General features: G+C 47.4%; 1 protein-coding gene across 1 annotated transcript; it reads right to left on the bottom strand.

Moving 5' to 3' along the window:
- Window positions 1-4,473: 4,473 nt before the first annotated feature.
- Window positions 4,474-18,313, bottom strand: chfr (checkpoint with forkhead and ring finger domains, E3 ubiquitin protein ligase). Its single transcript, XM_035380363.1, has 17 exons — window positions 17,333-18,313; window positions 15,519-15,618; window positions 12,583-12,692; window positions 11,848-11,907; window positions 11,223-11,453; window positions 10,328-10,504; window positions 10,041-10,215; window positions 9,427-9,581; window positions 8,999-9,161; window positions 8,491-8,636; window positions 7,842-7,958; window positions 7,623-7,706; window positions 7,070-7,140; window positions 6,570-6,657; window positions 6,084-6,191; window positions 5,557-5,629; window positions 4,474-5,219 (listed from the first exon to the last, which is right to left on the bottom strand). The coding sequence occupies exons 1-17, from the start codon at window positions 17,442-17,444 to the stop codon at window positions 5,177-5,179; spliced, it is 2,013 nt and encodes a 670-aa protein (XP_035236254.1). The 5' UTR covers window positions 17,445-18,313; the 3' UTR covers window positions 4,474-5,176.
- Window positions 18,314-19,922: the final 1,609 nt, after the last annotated feature.

Here is a 19,922-nt window from a genome sequence, read left to right as displayed (position 1 = left end):
TATTTTATCCCATTCCCCCGCCCCCCTCCCCTCCCCTTACCGCCCCCAAATTGAACTTGTGAGCTCTGATGAGGTAGAATTACGCTGCCTACGCACGTCAGGGAGCGAGGCCTTCCCACACTCTCGCTTCTCATAGTGAGTAAATATTTGCCCCAGAATGCAGCGTTTCCCTCCGGAGAATGCGAGGCGGCCTCAAAGCCGCTTTGGCCCGCCGGGTCCAGATTGGCGGCTCGAGGAGAGGTTTTTTTTTTTTTCCGGGCTTACGGAAGCCGCGGCCCTTTCCCGTTGGGAATGATTAAAAGTCCAGGTTGTCCGGGGACTGAGCCCCTGAGGAATGCCACCGGGGTGAACCGCGGCTCGAGGGAGGGAATTAGCCGCAGGAGCGGCCCCGGGGCCTTGTGAACCCGGGTCTTTGCCCGATACCTGCCCTCTGGATCCGCCTAAGAGCTCCCCTCGCCTGGCCCGGCTCGTGGGACCACAACCTCTGGTTGAGAAACCGAAAAACAATACTTTTCTTTCAGCTGCCGCCGCCCCCCCATCATCACCACCTCGATATCCTAAGGATTGTAGCCATTCCAGGATTTACGTGCCACTGATCTCCGAAGGACAGTTGGATGTCCATGCTCTTCAACAAACAAAAAAAACTACATTTCCCAGTTTTAGTTTGTGAGTGTTACTGTGGTTCCCCCTCCACCTGCCATCCGCCATTTGTAGTTTAGGGGTGAACACGTTTCACAGCTTCCCAATGCAGTGAAATGTCAGTTTTACAATTATGGGACAAGATTTAAAAAAAAAAAAAAAGACAGCATTGCAGTTCTTAATGAATTTCTACCAAACTCTGAAACCTTGTAGCATATTACAGTAATTGTTCCATCTTGAAAATCAAAAGGCAGTTTAAAGGGGAAGTTCACCCAAAAGAGAAATTAAGGTATGTTTCCACTTACCCAGAGTAGTATTTGTCCATCCAGACAAATGCGGCAAGTTTTCTAGATATTTGCCGCAGCTCAATAGGGTAAAACTCACGGATCCGTCTTCATATGGCCTCAAAGTGCTAAAGAATTTACCTTCGAATTTACCTTACTTTCCAAGCATTATCCTGTGGTTACTCACAAACATCCACAGAGCTTAATTTGTGGACGGTTTCATCTAGAAGTACTTCGACCAAAACACGCCAGTTGAAACTTTGCACATATGTCGACAGAAGTAGTAGCTCTAGATTAAAACGTGCACAAATTTAACTCTGTGGAAGTGGAAAGAGACGTTTGTTTAATCTTTTGAAGGTAAACATTTCGCTTTGAGGCCACACACAAATTGACCTGTGGGGTGCGTTTTATTGGGGCGAACTGCAACCCCAGTATCTACAAAACTCATCACATTTCAGCAAAACTATCCAGGTGGACAGATGCTACACCAGGTAAGTGGAAACTGAGGTGTTCAACAGAGGGTCTTCAGAGCTCAATACAGTCCAGAAAAGGGTGAATGTAGTTCCTGAATAACTGAGAGTAACTGAGACTCACCCACCCAATGGAGTTTGACCCATCTTTCAGTTGCAATTCCCCCCCCCCCACAATTTGTTCATGATTTGAACATTCATGATGTGAACACCACTGCTGATTCGGGAGAGTGCAGACATCCACGGTTCTCCACGCGGTCGCCAACTGCTTCTTTACACCCCGCAGACTACAGCTAAGCTCGCACAGAACAGAGTCAGAGGAAGACCTTTCATCACATGTTGCTTTGACAGGAACCTACAGGCGCCAGATCGACCAGCAGGGGTCGCTAGATTGCGACAAACGCGGATAACAAACGCGGATAACAAACACGGAACGCTATCCGGCTAAGCCCTTCCATTCCATTCCCTCCTAATCGGCAACTGCGTGTCGCACCAAGGAGCCAACCGCTACAGTCAGCACCGGCAGTCGCAATTTCAAATACTTAACTGATATTTAATCCCTACATGACTACAAGCTATAAAAAAAAAACTGTACAAAGGATTACATCAGATAATGAATGCTTAATAAGGCTACTTTCAGAAGAGTGATAAAATCCTCCTCCTCTCTCTTTGCATTGCTTTTCTTTTCTTCCTTTAATTCATTTGCAATAACGTGTAATAACTTGCATACCAAACTTGTATTCATTTATAACACCAACCACTACAATAGTCATCATTCATGATCTTAAAAAAAACAAATAAAAAGTAAACTACTTTAACACTTTCCAATATATAAGGCCTCATGAGTACTACTAATAAGGGATCCAGTTATTTAAATGCCAGTCCGAGCCATAAGACCCTGTGCAATCAATATCATAATTTCTAAAAGTTATAAAGAACCAGAAAAACAAACACTAACATGTTAAGTCTATACTTTATTATCCTGTAAGCAACAAAGTCCTTACACTGCCCCCTACAGGAGGACTTCGGTATCAGACACGCAGAGACCACCCGCCTTGCCTAATTAACGCTGCAATTTACACTTTAACCAATCAGCATTGTGACTGTTTAGTGGGCTGCCAATCAGAAGTAAACCTGAAGTGTTCCAAAACATGATTTACATCACCAAGGAAATGTTATTGTTATGTAGCAATAAGTACACATCTTTACCTTGTGGCTTAATTAACACTTTAAATACAACAAAAGAAAGGTGTTTGCACAGGGTCTCTATTAAGTGCACAAGTATGTGCGTCTACTTTCATAACAGTGCCAACAAAAATCTAAAAGTATGTGCAAGGCCATCCGGATTTTAATGATTATTAACAGCTACGCATAGCCCCACTGGCAGCCTTCTGAAAAGAAATACAGCACAGAATAATGATTGAGCCCCTTTTCTCTTATTGCGTTTCCGGTATTAGCAATGACTGGACCGCTTCCAAAAACCCACAAACGCGGCAAACTGCCATCAGCGCAGAGGAACTGTGGGAGAAACCGGGGGCAAATTGCACCGATTAGCGGGCAACAGCCGGGGGGGGGGGGCCCCGCTAGCCCGCCGCCACCCCCCCCCCGCGCAGTTCTCCCCGCAACACCGCAAGAAACCAGCTTCCGCCGCGCACACGGGCAGGCGCAGCATCGAACACCGAGGAAGAGAGTGTGTGAGACAACCCTCGAGACGTCACTCACCAAAATCTACTCTCAGAAAATCAACTCTTACAAAAGCAAAACAATCAGTGGAAACCATAAATAACTTCAAGAATATCATAAATGTTCTGTGAAAGTTTCAGCTACTACACTAAGCATCCCCTTTAAAATACTCAACTACACAAACATTTAAAAGCAGACGGCACACAAATCAAATGTATTGGCACATTAGGTATTCCGGTAAATATAATGCAAGGGTTTCCCGGTCTGCCGGGCTTACAGCACAATACAGTAACCAGTGCTTATAAATGACTAAGACGTGTTAATACTAATCATGTGATCAAGCTTGTAGGTTATGACACTGCAGTACGTACAGTGAGTGTCTAAAATAATTTCGAGCGGAAAAGCTTTGCTTTCCCTCTACGAACTGTCTAGGCAGGTAGTTCTTCATTATGGGAAAAAGTACACTGCTTAAACTAGAAAGCATGTACAAATGCACTACTTTAATCTGCTGTAAGTTGATTATCCCAAGCAAAGCATACAACTGAGCCCCTACCCCCCACCACCCGCCCCCCAGCCCTCAGCCCTCTGCCCACACACACCACCCCCCCCCCTCCCCCCCCCCAAACATCAGATAAAAGTACAGCGTTTCAGCGTGTTACTCTGATCCCTTTCTGAGGCAGAGTAATCCTACACCCTCACATGGATTCACGCTCAGCCCTGGCTGTTATACACAGCTTTTGCATGGCTTTCTCCCCTCTGTGAAAACTCACGTGCTGAGCCGGAAAAATGTGGTGGGGGGGGGGGGGGGGGGGGGGGGGGGGGGGGGGGGGGGGGGGGGCGGGGGGAGAGGTGAGGGGGAGGGGGGCAGGGGTGTGACAACCTCCCTTTACCAATAAATAGGGATTGCATTCTTTTTCCCATAAGCAGTCTTAGAAGTACGGAAGCAGCCTATAGCAGGTACACACATCGTTTCCCTTCCTCCACTAGCTCAGTTTAATTTTAAAAATGCATAGGAGACAATATTCTCGACTACATAGATGTGCTCGACCACGAGACCAGACGAATCCTTCTATTATACGAGGACAGCTAGCAAGGTGGTCAAATATACGCTTTTCCTGACTGAACGGCAGGGAGAGAAAAAGGACTAGCCCTAGGCTCTAAACTCACTTAATCAGGCTCTGGGTTCTCACCAAACTACAATACAATACAAGGCATCCTGTTAGTAGTTAAAAACAAATATAAAAAATAAACAAAAATGTAAAAAATAATAATTGTAATGGAATGCGACAGCACAATATTTCTAACACTGCTAACTAAAACGAAGGACAAAAGTGGCAGTTTATCACTTTGTCAGGAGGAATTGTTTCAGGCACAACAAGTACGAAAATATATTTAAAAAAAACAAACAAAACAAACGAAAATGAGCGACCCAGACCTGATATCTACTGATGCACAAGCTACACAGACTCCATCTTCACATCACCGCCCGTGAGAATGTGACCGTCTTCGCGGAACGAGACCCGACAGACGACGCCGAAAACCGCTCGCGTTTAAAGGAGGGGGGGGATCCTCCGTGAGGAAAAACACTGACAAAACAAAACAAAACGAACGCAGACGAATCGACGCGGGTTCCGCGCGTTTTGGGGACTCGCCGGTACGGTGCGGCGTCCGCCTTACAGGAAGCATCTCTGACACCCGCCGTCCCCTACAGGTCCGCAATCAAAAAAAAATCAGGCTGTTCCTGTCCCAACTGAACATTCTTTTTTTTATTTTCCTTATTTCCCCCCCGGTCCAAACGAATGTGTGACAGACAACTTCACGATGTGCTTAATTAAAAAAAAAAAAAAAATGACTAATATACTTTCAGCCTGTGGGAAGACTCGATACTCTAAGCTTTTTTAAAGTTACTTTTCCGCTTGTCCACAGACAAGGTTTTGCTCGACAGCAAGTACGCCATGAGATCACTTTCGCCTGAAAAGGTGGGCGAAACAGGAGAAAGACAAACTGGCCTCATCTCCTCTCTCTCCCCTTTCTCTCTCTCTCGCTTCAGGAATGAATGAATCCATTCATCAGCTCCAGAGGACCCCAGAAGAGGGCCCTTCAGTTCTTGAACCGCGTCTGTTCACAGATGTGGTTGAACTTCCTGAAGAAGAAGAAAAAAAAAAAAGAAATAACAATAAAAACAAAGAAGTACGGCCACAAAACAACAATGAAAAAAACAACACAATGCATTTTCATGCACAGCTACTTAAGAGGCTGGGGTTACAGCTGGGGACGTGATGGAGGAGCCTGAAATTTAGCATCGAGTTAAACTGAGATGAAACGGCAGCGCCCTCTGCTGTCGAATGCAGAGAATTTCTACGCTCTGTGGCAAGAGACTTACACAGCGTACAAGCACATTAGCGCCTCTGCTACTTTTAACGTTCAAGTTTGTATAACCCCTCCCCCCCGCCCCCCCCGTGTTGAGAAGGCGTGATTACATGGCGTGGTGCGCCTTCACTTGGGTGCGACAGTTCCGTCCCCAGTAACAGTCCGGGCGTGAGGTCACAGCAGCTGAAAAGACGAGAGGAAGCATGAGGTCACTGACCGTCTACCGCAGAGCACTGACCGCTCAAACCGCGCCACAAAGCCTGGGTCCCACTGAATCTGCATAATCTCTTTACCTACCTATTTAGCATGTACTACGACCAGATGCTCAAATCCACACTCACTCACAAATGACTAATGTAAATGTAAAAAAAAAGGACAAAGACATTTAGTGAAAATGCAGAAAATGCAGACCCAGGTGGACTCTAGTGGGCGGGGTCAAAGCAGACCCAGATGGACCCTAGGGGGCAGGGTCAGAGCAGGCCCAGGTGGGCACTAGTGGGCGTGGTCAAAGCAGGCCCAGGTGGACTCTAGTGGGCAGGGTCAGAGCAGGCCCAGGTGGGCTCGAGGGGGCGGGGTCAGAGCAGGCCCAGGTGGGCACTAGTGGGCGGGGCCAGGGGGAACACACAGCGGGACTCACCTGGAAGCTCGGAGGGGGGGATGTTCTGCCTGTATTTGTAGGCCAGCTCCTTAAACGCGCGCAGGCCGCAGCAGTAGCACAGAACGGCGTTAGCAGTGATGCGATAGTCTGCGATGAACAGAGAAACGCCCGTCACACAGACAGTACACCAGTCCCTTTATCCCCCCCCCCCCCCACACCCCTTTCCTCCCCATTACAGAAAGCCCAGTCATATTCAGCCTTGCTCCTGCAACTTCAGCTCCTGCTCAGAACAGCACAGGCATGCATGAGCTGTCCTTCGAAGCTCAACATGTCGTGGATCCATTCACAGAGGTGCGGATTTCAGTCAGGCAAAATCACTTTTTTAATAAAGCAGCAAAACCTTTTGTAGCTGGTGTCAGCAGAGATTGCACATCAATATTATTTCAACGTTAAAGAATAAGGACGGAAGAACAGATAATTAGGGTTTCAGGCAAAACTGCGTCACACGAGACAGACAGAACTCACCTGACAGGTAAAACGTCCCCTGCTGCAGCGCCAGGAGGCCTTCATGAAGCATCTCCTTCCACGTCATTCCTCTGGAAGCCAGGTAATTCTGCCACACACACACACACACAAGCGCACAAGCGCACACGCGCACACGCGCACACGCGCACACACACACACACACACACACACACACACACACAGACACACGCACAACAAACATACATACACACACACACACACACAACAAGCGCACACACATGCACAACAAGCGCACACACGCACACACACACAAGCGCACACACAACAAGTGCACACACATGCACAACAAGCGCGCGCACACACACACACGCGTTATCTTCAGTCCGATGGAAAACGCATTTACTAACATCAGGCAGGTGCACACCACTCACACATTTAACACAAAAAACCTAAAGTCTCCATCACGCTTAACTGAGAGGGAGGGACTTCAGAAGATTAGAACAAGAAGGCAGGCGATGGGAGAAAAGAGGAGGGAGTACCCGGAGAATGTCGGACTCGTAGTTATTGCTGTTGAGAGCGCCGTCGAGACATTTCTCTGTGAGGTTGAGCTCTGAAAAAGATTAATGGAAAAGTGTGTTACACAGGGAGACCGGTAAAAACAGAACAAGAATCCCAAGTACTACTCTACAGAGGCTACAACACAGGACAGCCGCTTTCTGAAACTGAAGTAAAAAATAAAATAGTATCACCCAATGCCTGAGTAGAATATTCACCAAAAATACAAGCACATTTGTATTCTGTATTCAAGAACAGTCTTTTAGTGTATTCTGTAAATACGTGTCTTAAGCAAATATGGGCTAGGAATCTGAAGTGACACACGACACAAATCAATCACACACACACACACATTCACACACTCACACACACATTCACACACACACACACACACACACACACACACACACACACGGTTTCTGACTGTGTTCCTTGATCATATTTAAAATCACTTCACCCCTCGTAGTTTGCAGTTTAACGATCAAATGAAATTCAAGTGGGCTGTCAATCAAGCTCCCGTAAAAATGGGCTTCTCACCGCTGAAGCGAGCGAGGCATCCCTGACAGCCGATTCGCTGGCACCCCCAGTACATGTGACAGAACGGCCGCTGGCACACCGTACCTGTGGGAAGGTCAAAGGTCAGAGGTCAGCTGAGTGGAACAGACCTGAACCCCTGAGAAGGGGATGGGGGGTGGGGGGGGGTGTTGGCTGAGGGTGTGACTTAGCCTTCATATCGAGTCAAGGGGAGGCACTCACACTGCTGTGCGGAGAACTGCTGGCCAATCAGCTCGCCCCGTCGGTCGGGCATGGGCTGCAGGCAGCAGGTGCAGATGACGTGGCCCCCTTGTGGCGAGCAGGTGTACTCCTGGAGAGCTGAAGCAGAGGGGAGGAGAAACAAAGGCTTACCACCCTGTTAAAACACAAAGGCGCCAGGAAATGGCCTCTCCTGCTCAGAGCGCTGCGGTTTCCTCTGCAGAAACTCACTCACGTTGCAGCTGCACTGCACTTTTAGGCATTCAGCAGATGCTCTCCTCCACAGCGAATTAAGTCCCATTTACACTCTGTTACATACATTAACACTAACACAGCGGGATTTTTTTTACTGAAGTTCGGCATCTTGCTCTAGGGTACGACGGCAGTGCCCCGGCTGGGAATGGAACCCGCAGCCCCGCGGTTCCCTAGGCTTTTACGGCACGCCGGTGCCCCGGGGAACACGAGGAGCCCGCGTGCGGAGCTCTGTGGTACAGAGAGCCCCACCCCACACTGCCGGGGAGGAAGACTGCTGCTGCCCCCCCTCCCCACAGCCAGGGAGGAAGACTGTACCGTCCCGGGACACAGGAGTGGATGAACCCTGTGGTGCTCGCTGGGTTTAAAACATGGGCAGGGGCGAGAGCTCGGGCCCTACCTGCGGGGACGTTGGAGGACGTGGAGGGGACCTCCCCCGCGGGCTTCACGCCCCCTTCCTCGAGGGGGGGCGATGACGCGCAGGGGGGCGCCTGGCTGGGGTCCTTCCTGTAGCCCGGGCACTGTCTGCACATCACAAAGGGCTGACTGTGGAGACAAGATGGCCGTCAGAAGGGACCAGTGTCATCTTTATCCTAATCAAAAACTGACAACTCAATCAGAACAAGCAGTTTACCAACTCGATCCTGTCTACTACTACTAATACTACTACTAACAATTTACAGATCTATGCAATGATAATTGTAGTTATTATGAATCTTTCAAGGTACCCATGGGCACAAAATAATGTTGGAACATAATGATAAAAAAAATGGGAAAGGGAATACAGTGAAATTGTGTTACTCAGCACGAAGTGGAGGGTGCAATGGCAGTGAAATTTAGACAGGGGGCAGCAGGCCTGCAGCCGGTGGTTTCTGCACAGGCAGGAGGCAGCGGGGGGGTCACCTGACCTGATGTCGGAGGTGTCGCTGTCGTTGTCGGAGAGCTCGAAGAGGTAATCGGAGCTGCCCTCCTCGTCGGAGAAGGAGCGCTCGATCTTTGGCTGCAGCATGTCCTGAGTGATCTTGTTGCGCTTGTCCATGCTCTTCCTGTCCTCTTCGCTGCGACACTTTTCTGCGAGGGCACAATCAGTGGGGGGTCAAGGGTCACGCGTACGGCACAAAGACCAAAAAAAAAAGCGCAGTCCGCTGGTATACTACAGCTTCCCAGCAGCGCAGGCGTAGCTGTGCTGTAGCCCTGTTTCCCAGCAACGCAGGTGTAGCAGAGCTGTAGCCCTGTTTCCCAGCAGTACGGGTGTAGCAGCGCAGGTGTAGCTGTGCTGAAGGCCTGTCCCTCAGCACCGTGGGTGTAGGGGCGCAGGCGTAGTGGGGTGCTGTACCTGGGTGCTGCAGCAGGTAGGCCTCCACCAGGTTGTTGAGGATGTGGTTCTTGCGGATCCTCTCCACAGGGCAGCGGCAGGTGGGGCAGAGAGAGGAGCGCTCCATCCAGCCAGAGTAACAGGCAGCGCAGAACGTGTGCATGCAGGGCTGGAGGCTGTGGATACACACACACACACACACACACACACACAGACACACACACACACACACACAGACATGCACACGCACACGCGCAGACGCACACGCACGCACACACACACACACACACACACACACACACACGCACAGACATGCACACGCACACACACACACACACAGACATGCACACACAGACACACACACACACACACACAAACAAACAAACAAACACACACACACACCATGGTCAGCTCTCAGCTACAGAAGCCCATCATGTTAGATTAGAGCTTCGAATGACAGATGAAACCCGAATCTGGCTTCTGATGCTTCCCAGATGACGGATACCCATAATCCCGTCCAAACAATCAAATTAAAACTACCATTTGAAATCCCTTTCTATGCATTTAGCATGCTCTGTGACAGCAAAGGCTGAAGTGAAGACTGGTGGTGGTGAGCCTTGTGGGCGGGGCCTCACCTGACGCAGTCGTGCAGGAGATCCTGGCAGATGATGCAGGTGAGGGATTCCTCCATCTTGTCGGTTTTGGCGCCCTCCGTCGCGCTCTTCCCCGCGACGGCCCCCAGAGGCGCCTTAGGGGGGCTCTCAGCTTCACTGAACCCAGGATCTGGAAGCCCAAAGTCATAGTCCTTATCTGGAGGGGAAAACAGGAAGTGAGGTCACAAGGAAGTCATTTCAATCCACCTCCAAAATGGAGGGAGAAACAGAGAGAGAAAGAGAGAGAGACACAGACTGAACACTCTTACCAGTGCCAGTCTTTCTCCTCTTCCTCTCGGGCTCCTGGTTCTCGTCCTTCTTCGTATTAAGCGGGGCGTGGCTCTCTGCCTCGGGTTCGAGGGGCTTGGGCCCGGGTTCCGCCGGCTCCCCGTCAGATGCATTGTGGGTAGGGAGGGATGACTCGGCGCGGCTGGGGCCGCCGCACCCTGCGGGGGTGGAGAGATACGGAGCAGGTGTGAGATAAGCATCGCCGAGGACGCGAGAACGCCGCTCGGCTATTCTATCACCCCTGAAAGTCGATATTGGAGGTGCAGGGAGCAAACGAAAAAAATAAAAATAAACAGAGAGTCAATGTGAATCAATCAACAGGATGCTGCACCACCACATATGAGAGGCCTGCTTGCAGCACAGCAGAGTCTCCCGGCATCTGCGAAAGGAATGCAGCAGTATTTCATCAAAGGGGAGAACCCTGGCTGCTACTCACACAGAACTCAGCTGCCTCACTGCCTACAAAGCCCGCACTCTCCAGAGGTAGTGCCCTAATGGAAAAGGAACCTCATACGGCAACGGGTTTGGGACGCATTTTGAAGGCAGGATGACGTCAGAGAAGAGTAACGTGATCAATAGCAAGTTAGCTGGCTAGTACTCGGAAAGCTCACCAAGACTTAAAAACATTACAAATACAGTATGTTATTCCAGCGCATTAAACAATTACACTGTATTTTATAGTATAAGTATAGCTACAACAAATTATCCAGCTCACTGTATGCTCTCACTTGTAAACAAGCTCCTCTGCTGCCACTGCAGCTGCCGGGGGTTCTCACTGCTGATTTTTTAGGGTCACTTTTGACCCTGTGGACAGGAGAAAAAAAATGAGTGTCCCATTGCATGCTGGGGCAGCAGCTAAGCTGGGAGGACTCCCACCTGAAGCGGAGGCCGCGGCGGGGGGGCCCGGTGCGGGGGGGCCGGCCGGGGGGGCCGAGGCGCTGTACAGGTGCGAGCTGGAGGTAGAAGGCTGCGGCTCCTCTGGGACAGGCGCCGCTGCGGGGTGGGGCCGCGTGGGGGCGGGGGGCACGGCGTGGGGGGGGTCCGGCTTGCCCCCGGGGATCTCCTGTGCGTCAGCGCCTCCTCCTGTCCCCTCGCCGCTCGCCACTCCTGCAGCCAATCACAAGGAGTTTCAGTTTCTCAAAAACTTGTGTATTTACCTCTTTTCAAATACTTTTATTTTACTAGTTACTAGTTTCTTTTTTTACCAAGTTTAATAATGTAGTTAAGGTGGATGTTTGCTAAACAGGATCTATACTGAACATGCAAGGCTTCAGAATACAAACCGTTTGTGTAAATAAGAAAAGACATATTAAATTACTTTTTCAGAAGGTCCCATTTTAAAAACCAGGTGTGCCAAATGCATTTCACACAGTATAACATGCAAAGTGCATGAATGATGTCACTCTACATCCAGTCCCATAACCGGTTCACATCAGCTGTAACCCCCAACGGTCACACCTCAAGGTTCATTCACACGCCAAAACGTATCCGACTCACTTACCAGTAGTAGTTTGTAAACTTGCCGGCTCTGGTGGAATAGCCTGATAAACATAAGCAATGTCTGTAAAATAAGAGAGAGACAGCGTCTTATTCAGAGAGCTTTCGTGGCAAATACAAAATTAAAAGTTATTAATTAGCGTTGATCGTACACCAGTTGGACAAATTCATTGCACGTGGGGGTTCGCCTGGCATTGGAGAATAATTTTTCTTCAAAGAGCTCGAAAGCGCAGTTAAAGATAATGCGCTGCGCTAAGGACGCTAACGCCAATCGTGACAAACAGCGCGGGGGTGCAGACCCGACGCTCGTTTGGAGGGAAGATTAATTTACTACCAGACAGATTCAAAACGCACTGGCGTTCATTGCTCATGCATTATGCAGGACTATCGCCTGTGAGTTACACTGTACCAAATTTGGCCTGGAGTCAAGAGCACAAGTGGCTTTAAACGCAACTTAAGGCAATTCACCCAATGATAATGTGACACATTTTTGGCACGGTCGGGCCGTGTGCAATGTGGGTTTGGAATCGTTTAAATCAGCATTAACGAGGTCTTTGATCTGCGCCAGCCTCAGACCGTGTCCTTAAGTACACCCGGGGACTGCAGATCCAGGTCCGCCAGCATGTGGCCTTGCTGTTCCGAATTAGGCCCAACCAAAACAAGCCACCGGGCCAACGGAGCAGAACACAGCGGGACAGACAGGGGGGGGGGGGGGGTGGGGGGGCGCAAATGAACTCACTTTGCTCGGGCTCGTTCTTCCTGTAAACGAAGTAGATGACATCACCGCTCCGCAGGGGGTGCATCTGCTTTTTGACGAGCTTCGACATGTTGATCACGGTGCCGTTGGTGCTGTTGGGGGGGGGGGGGGGGGGGGGGGGTGGGCGGGCAGAGAAAAATCCACCGTTTCAATCTCACTCCTTTCATTTGGACTACCATTAGGCCTAGGGGCACCAGTGTAGGAGAGTGGGTACGGAATCGTAACTTAAAGGGTTGCAGGTTCGATTCCCAACTCGGACAATGCCACTGCACCCCTGGGCAAGGTGCTTACCCCGAGTTGCTTCTGTATATATCCAAATGGATACCATGATAAAAACAAACATAAAAGTTGTCCAAGTTGTACTGGCTAAGAGCAACTATTAAATGTCAGCAATGTAAAGTAAAGCCCTGACAACACTTGACAAAGTTCCATTCGCCTCGAGCAGAAGTGAAACAGGCTTTCCAACAGAGAAGCCAATCCCGGCTTTGAAAGAAATCATAGAAAATGACAGTTTTATAACTGCTGATAAAGATCTTTGCTGAGGAGTTATTATTCCCAGTTAATGTACCATTAACGACATACAACAGCAATTACCTAAGCGAGATTAAACAGGGGCTTCACTCCTCCTGATCTGCTCAATTATACAACAGCAGCGCGATCCACGGGCATCTCCACGGCGTCGAGTTTCTCTCTCCCCCCGCTTCATTGTTTGAGACGCAATTTGAATTGTATTCCTGGAGGTTATTAGCCGTGAATATTAAATTACATCTCGCAAAGGAGAGAGCAGCCGCGCCGCCGACTTCCTTCTGAGGCGGTTAATGTAGCTGCAGACAGCGAGAGCCGTCATCACGCGCGCGCGCGCGCGGAGAGATGGGGGCGCGTTCTGGAGCGGGGGGAGAGAGAGAGAGAGCGAGCGCCCCGGGGGCCTCGCATCGCGGCGACTCAGCAGTTCGTAAAACACCGGCCCCCTTTGATTACCCCGCGGTGACGGCATCTTCATTATCGAGAAGCCGGTTGGTTTACAGTTGCAATTATGCTCGCTGGCGCGCGGCCACGCGTCTTTCACTGCGGGCCAGAGCGGCCCCAGATTAAATGCACGGCAAAAAAAAAAAAAAAAAACCTTTCCAAAACGACGCCGGCGGCAACGCTGGAACTGCGCCACTGTCTGCGCGAAGCCAGAAATTTTTTTTTTAAAAAGCTGTTGGCGTGTTTGTTTACGGCTCCGTCGGAAAAAAAAGATGCGCTCGCGTTATGGAAATACCGCCGCGATGCCTCATTAGAGCTCCAGTGTCTATCGTCAGTCATCTGAATTCATTTCAACTTAATGAACCACGTGACAAACTGTGACCTCTGACCTTAGCCAGTTTCTCTTATTCATGTGACGTGGGGAAGTGTTATTTGTTTGAGAAGACCAAGCTAATAATTAAACACCATATCTTCTAAAAGCATATATAATATCCAGTCCCAATAGCGAACAGGCTGATTTACGATGCTGTTCTAGGAAGCACAACAATATAAATACTGACTCCGATGTGTAATGTTTACATACAGCGGGTGATTGTACTGGGGATCCTAAAAAATGAGAACCTTTAGTCGCATACAATCCTTCAACAAGGACAGCTGACGCCGTGACAAGAGAGAGCTATGATTTAGAGCGCATCCGTTCAGATGAAACACTAATGGAGGAGGCTTATTATCAAATTAGGAATAACCTGTGAATGTGCATGTTTAACAAAAGGAAGGTCAGTGGTACTGCTGACAACTTTCAAATTTGGATGGGGAAACCAAAATTATACCGGGAAAGGGGTATACACAAAAGAAAGGGTTCATTCTGACATGTACGCTGATAACTCAATGTAATACTTCTGTACTTGAAATGTTCTAATTCTGCCCCATATGAGTAAAAATGTGATCGAAAATTTTACAATTTTGGGATACTGCTCAGACTGAAGGGCCTTCGGATGGATATTCCAGGACGCCAGGGGTGTCTGGGGGTGGGGTTTAGCTCGAAACTACTCTGAGTCGAGGAGTCGAGACTGGAATAATCTGAGAGCAAATAAAGCGCCACCTTTGTTTAGTTCAAATGGCCCGGTCATGGCGCCTTTTCAAACACGTCACGTGTTGCATCGCTAAGTAACCCGTGCGCTGCTCGAGAGGCTGCTGCCCTTCCTCCGCCGTTCAAAACATCCCACGCAGCTAGTTCTCCTCGGTGCAAAAAGGGCGAGGTAGGACACGAAACGAGCCATTTTCCCTTCCAAGAAAACGGTAGTGACACTAGCCACGGACGCTAACGACGTTTTATCTGAAGAGTGCAAAAACCCAGGGCAGCGCATTGTTCCCCCTATCTGGAAAGGCCTCTTTCCCATTCTGTCGGGCATAATGGAGCACTGGTGCGGCCAGCTGGTCGCAGTTCATAATGTCTCTGTATGCAGCTAATCTGCGTTCTCAGCCATGCGACATGTTCATGCCCCCTAGGGCCGTCCCCAACATATCACGAGCCTGGGGGAACGTACTGGAAAAAAGAACCTACTTTACGTTTTTTTACACCTGAAACACCATGCAGCGTACCAACATGAGCACACCGAAGGAGATGCTAAACTGCAAATTAAGTTTTCCGTTTTGAATGGTCCCGACTCTCATATCGTTCAGTCTGAACCAATCAATTTGTGGGAAAATTACACCGCCAGTAAGCAGGGTTGGGGTAAATTCCATTTAAATTTCACTCAGTTCAGAAAATTACCCGGAAATTCAATTCCTGAACTGATTGAATTGTAAATAGACCCAAACATTGTTTAAAGAAAAACACCAAAAAAAAACAAAAACAATTTATGGTACAAATATATGTGCATTTCACAAAATGTCTATGAATGTTTTTTTTTCAGTCAGTTATGTTTTTTTAAATTGATTGAGAGAATTACCTCATATCCTCAAGCCACACCTCCCCTGAGTTCTCACACTGCACTATCTTGCAGTGATCACCTGAGACCAGCTTGTTAGCAGGAAAGGAGAGGTCACAACCTGGGAGAGAACAATTCAGAAACGCAAACATTATTAGGGACATTAAAGGAGCGGCATTTTTGTTCATTCATTTTTAAGGAGGTCGGTTTCTTGGGCCGAGTCCAGCTGCTTACAGATCGCATAATTCAAAAGCTTAAAAAAAAAAAAATTTAAACCACACCTTGCCAGGTCAAATCAAGGGCTGCATATTCACCTTTTCACATATCAAATACTATGTTAATGCATTCTTCAAAAAGACCTTAGCAGATCGGCTTAAAGAAAGAGTAATCAGTACTTAAAATAAAGAGTACTGATTTGAGGCGCTTTTAAAATTCACTGTCCTGTATTTTCGAAGTGCTAGGAAGAACAACTTTGGTGTTTATAAATTAAAAATAGCATCTATGAAGCACCGAATTAAACCCCGACATCGATCTGCATGAAAAGCAGACTTGCGATCTCCACATAATAGGGTGGATGGAACCAGACCCTCAGAGACGGAACCTTTCTCCTCGTCCTTGAGCGACACAAAACCTACAAAAAAACCTACTTAATATTCTGCACACATGTTCTCCATAGACCTCTTTGTCATTACCACGGGGTGTCTAAGTTTACAGAACTAAAGAAGCCATTGTAGTGCTTGGGAAGAGACGATGGTATAGAACTTAAGCTGCTCAGATGGTTACGTCTGTCGCGACTTCAGTCAACAGAAGAGTACGGTCATTACCAGAGCGGCCAGTCTATGTATTGCTATGACCAATCAGCTACTATGGTTCTCTGCGTTTACATTCCTTTAATTTATCCCACCGTTAAAATTACCACCTAGACTATTTACGTTTATTCAAATTGCTCGTTTAATTAGACCTAAATTATTTTCCCATAAAACATTTTCTTAGGGTGGGAACCAGTCGAGTAATAATTGAATTCAGGCAATGAACTGCTCAAGTACACCAAGTATAAAAAAAGTTGGTAAAGCGCTTACTGTGTGTGTAGTCAAGCACTTATGGTTAGAAAACAGATCTTAAAATTTAACCTAAAAATCTGATCAAAGGCACCGCACAATAAGCAAAAATGTAAACAATCGTGTTGTTTACTTCGAAGTGTCCGTGCAGAATATTGGCCATTACTGGAAACTGGAACTACTAAGACTCATACTTAATTGCAATTCGCTCAGTTCAGCGTTGAACATTAACTCAGTATTATAACGTAACGTTACTTGAACAACAATAAACTGCAAGTCAACAAAGTTTGCTGTATCAACCTCACGAGTGAACCATTTCGTTAGGCAACGTTCACGTTATCTTGAGTGTACAATGCGCGCACACAAGTTGTAGTCCATTGCTTTCGTTAGCTAGGTTGCTACACTATGTTAATTTAGCTAGCTAACATGTTAAAGTCAACCTGACAATATCTACTATAACGCTGTCGCTAACTAACAGTATTTTATAATTTCAATTTGACTCGCTCGCTTGCATAATCGTCTTGTCCATGTCCACCTGCAGTTAGTTAGCTATATACATCTATCGTTAACTAGAATAGAGCAACAAGGAAGCTAACGTGGCTAGTAGTAGTAGTGGTGGTGGTGAAATGGGTCGTCGAGATTAAAGGCATTAGACTAGTCTAACGTTAAACTAGCTAAACTAAGTTGGCCAAGCGAAGCTTTATTTTATTCAGTAACTTAACTACAGTTTCAGTAACCAGCAGTGATTTGCTGATCATTTAGCGAGGATGAACGTACCTTTCCTTCTTCCAACTGTGCATTCTCTGTTGACAAGCAAAATTTCTGATTCAGAACCAGTGTCAACTTTCACTAGCTTTCCCCACGGCTGACTTCTTCCTCGATCCTCCATTTCCAAGTCTTTGCTAAACAGACCTCGACTGTACGTTACACTACTGACAAACAGTGGCTTCTTAACAAAAATGACGTTTGATCAATTTAAAGTTCGTTCACTTGCAAGCTCGCTGTTTTTGGAAACAAGAGTTCACAGACGTTAGCTTAGCTGGCTAACTTCTAAGTTGGCTTACTAGCTAAAGTAACTTTGCTAACTTAGCTTGCTGTTGCATAGCTTGTTTCGTATAGTATTAGCTAGGGGTGACTGAACCAAACTCGCGCTAGCTAGCTGATAGCTAACTAACGTTAACTTATACACTATCGTATCGACATGGCTTATCGTCGGCAGGAAAACCCTTTCCAGTTTCAGAGGGCCAGCTAGCTAGCTAGCCAGCTACTTGTCACATAGCTAGTTAGCTAACTAATAATTCCACAACATGTCTCCTCTTCAAATAAAGTAGCCAGGTAACGCTAGCGAGCCAGTCAGCCAGCTGGTGTCTCTAAGCCGCCAATAAGTCAGGTAAAGTGAAATTATCAAAAAAGTTGAAACGTTATCTTCCCCTGCCTTCTAAATAGGACACGATATTAAAAAATATCCGCTATTTCTGTTTGGCTTCAGTTCCAGGCCGCTTTGTCGCAATAGCTAGCTTAGCTAACGTTAGTTAGCCAGCTTCGCCAATGGCTTAAACGAACAATCAAAAAGAAAAGACAAATTGTCGAACAAAAACCTATCCCGAGGATCGTACTATGTAGGGAGTCTCGCCAGCAATAAACTGGTTCCGTTATGACTCTTAACTCAGCGGAATCATTTAAAGTCCCTTCGCTTTCCTGCTTGGACACATACTCGCGCACTTCCTGGCAACCAAAGGTATTTACAGACATCAGCTGATTATGGAGGGGCGGAGGATGTAGCTAGTCTGTGGGAATGAGGTATGTAAGGAGAAGCCATGTTGTGTGAGGGAAACTACCACGTGAAGAAGGGTCAGCAGTGCTTATGAAATTAAGTGCAGTACAAATAGGAATATCACTGAATTTCTAAAATGGCACTAAATCAACTTTTTTGTTGTTTTTATGTAAATTATTAGCAGAAGTATAGCGACTCCGCCATATTTTTCCTGTAGATCAGGGCTGCCCAACCCTGTTCCTGTTGATCTTTCGACCTGTAGGTTTTCATTTCAACCCAGATTTGGCACAACTGATTCTACTAATTAGCAGCTCAACGAGATCTCCAGCTGTTGAATGATATGTGCTTTGTTAGGGTTGCAGTGAAAACATCTGGCACATCTCCAGGAACAGGGTTGGGAAGCTGTAGATTTTCTTATTATTTCTGTACTTGGCTTTCATGGCGGAGATGGGTCTATAAGAACCGCAAAACCTTGTCACGGTGTGCATGAAAAAGTATCTTGACTGGGTGGAGATACGGAAGACTATCTAGCCGTGTTTAAATGTTTTTAACGAAGACTGAAGACACCATCTAGGAGTTTCCCAATCATAACAACTCTCCAACTGCAACTGCATAATAAACTTTTTTTTTTTTGGAAACAAATGCGAAACATACATTAAAATGAGTTGCATAAGATGCTATGTAGTCTTGTGAACCCATTTTATCCTCCAAGTAGTACAGGCAAACATTGATATCTATAAGGGTAATTTAATGTCCAAAGTTTCTTGGAAATGTATTTTAAAAACAGACAAATGAATAAATAAATAAAGCAAGCCTATATTAGCCAGACACTCAAGGACCCCAGGAAAATTTACAAAAGACAATGAAAGTAATTTCTTTCCCTTATCTGAGGCTATAGTTTGACATGGTCTAACGATAGACCTATAATTATGGCCTTTAAGGAAGCATTAAGAATAAGTACCATAGTCCTGCACACATTTTTCGGTATCTGTGCTTTTATTATGTCTCCCGAAGGACTATAAGGAAACATCGCCACATTCCACATTTAAAAAAATAAAATAAAACATCCCATAATTTTGTTATTAGGGCTCATAAAGGATTCATGAAGGAAAAAAAAAAAAAACTTAAAATAAACAAAAAGCTCGGATCTGCATTTCCCAGGGCGCGCTACTGGAATCAAAGGGCGGATTACGTTCTGCTGGAGAGCAAAGGCTTGTCCCGTCACGCTGACAGATCAGGTGGAGGAGAGGCGCAGGAGTCGAGACCGTCGCCAAGGGAACCCGCCTCTCCGCTGACAGCTGTGATTTGCGCTGGCCTGGCCCGGCCGGCGAGTCGGGCTCATCGCATTGGCTCGCGGATTGGATGGAGGGTCCCCCGGGGGCCTGGAAGTCAGTGCCGTGTCTGGCGCAGATAAGAGAGTGACAGACTGTTTAATCTCATTGCCTGTCTGTTTGTACTTGCTTGCCTATCCGCTGCAAGGGCTGGATGTCATCACTTTGGACGGGGCTGAGTGACACAGAGCAGCCAGGAAATGGGGTGGTTTGGGGGGGGTGGGGTGTGGGGTGGGATGGAGTGGGGGTAGGGGGGGTTGGC

Source organism: Anguilla anguilla, chromosome 10 (genome assembly GCF_013347855.1).
Source record: "Anguilla anguilla isolate fAngAng1 chromosome 10, fAngAng1.pri, whole genome shotgun sequence".
Lineage (NCBI taxonomy): Eukaryota > Metazoa > Chordata > Actinopteri > Anguilliformes > Anguillidae > Anguilla > Anguilla anguilla.
Note: the sequence above shows the minus strand (reverse complement) of the source record. Positions and strands in the feature narration are given on the sequence as shown.

Bases quoted from the DNA above. Each gene is read 5' to 3' on its own strand.
- chfr (XM_035380363.1), bottom strand. From the start codon at position 17,444: ATGGAGGATCGAGGAAGAAGTCAGCCGTGGGGAAAGCTAGTGAAAGTT. The intron at 9,582-10,040 runs GTGAGGCCCCGC...GTGTATCCACAG, and splicing joins CTCCTGCACGACTGCGTCAG to CCTCCAGCCCTGCATGCACA. The intron at 7,959-8,490 runs GTAGGGCCCGAG...CCTCTGCTTCAG, and splicing joins GTCCTCCAACGTCCCCGCAG to CTCTCCAGGAGTACACCTGC.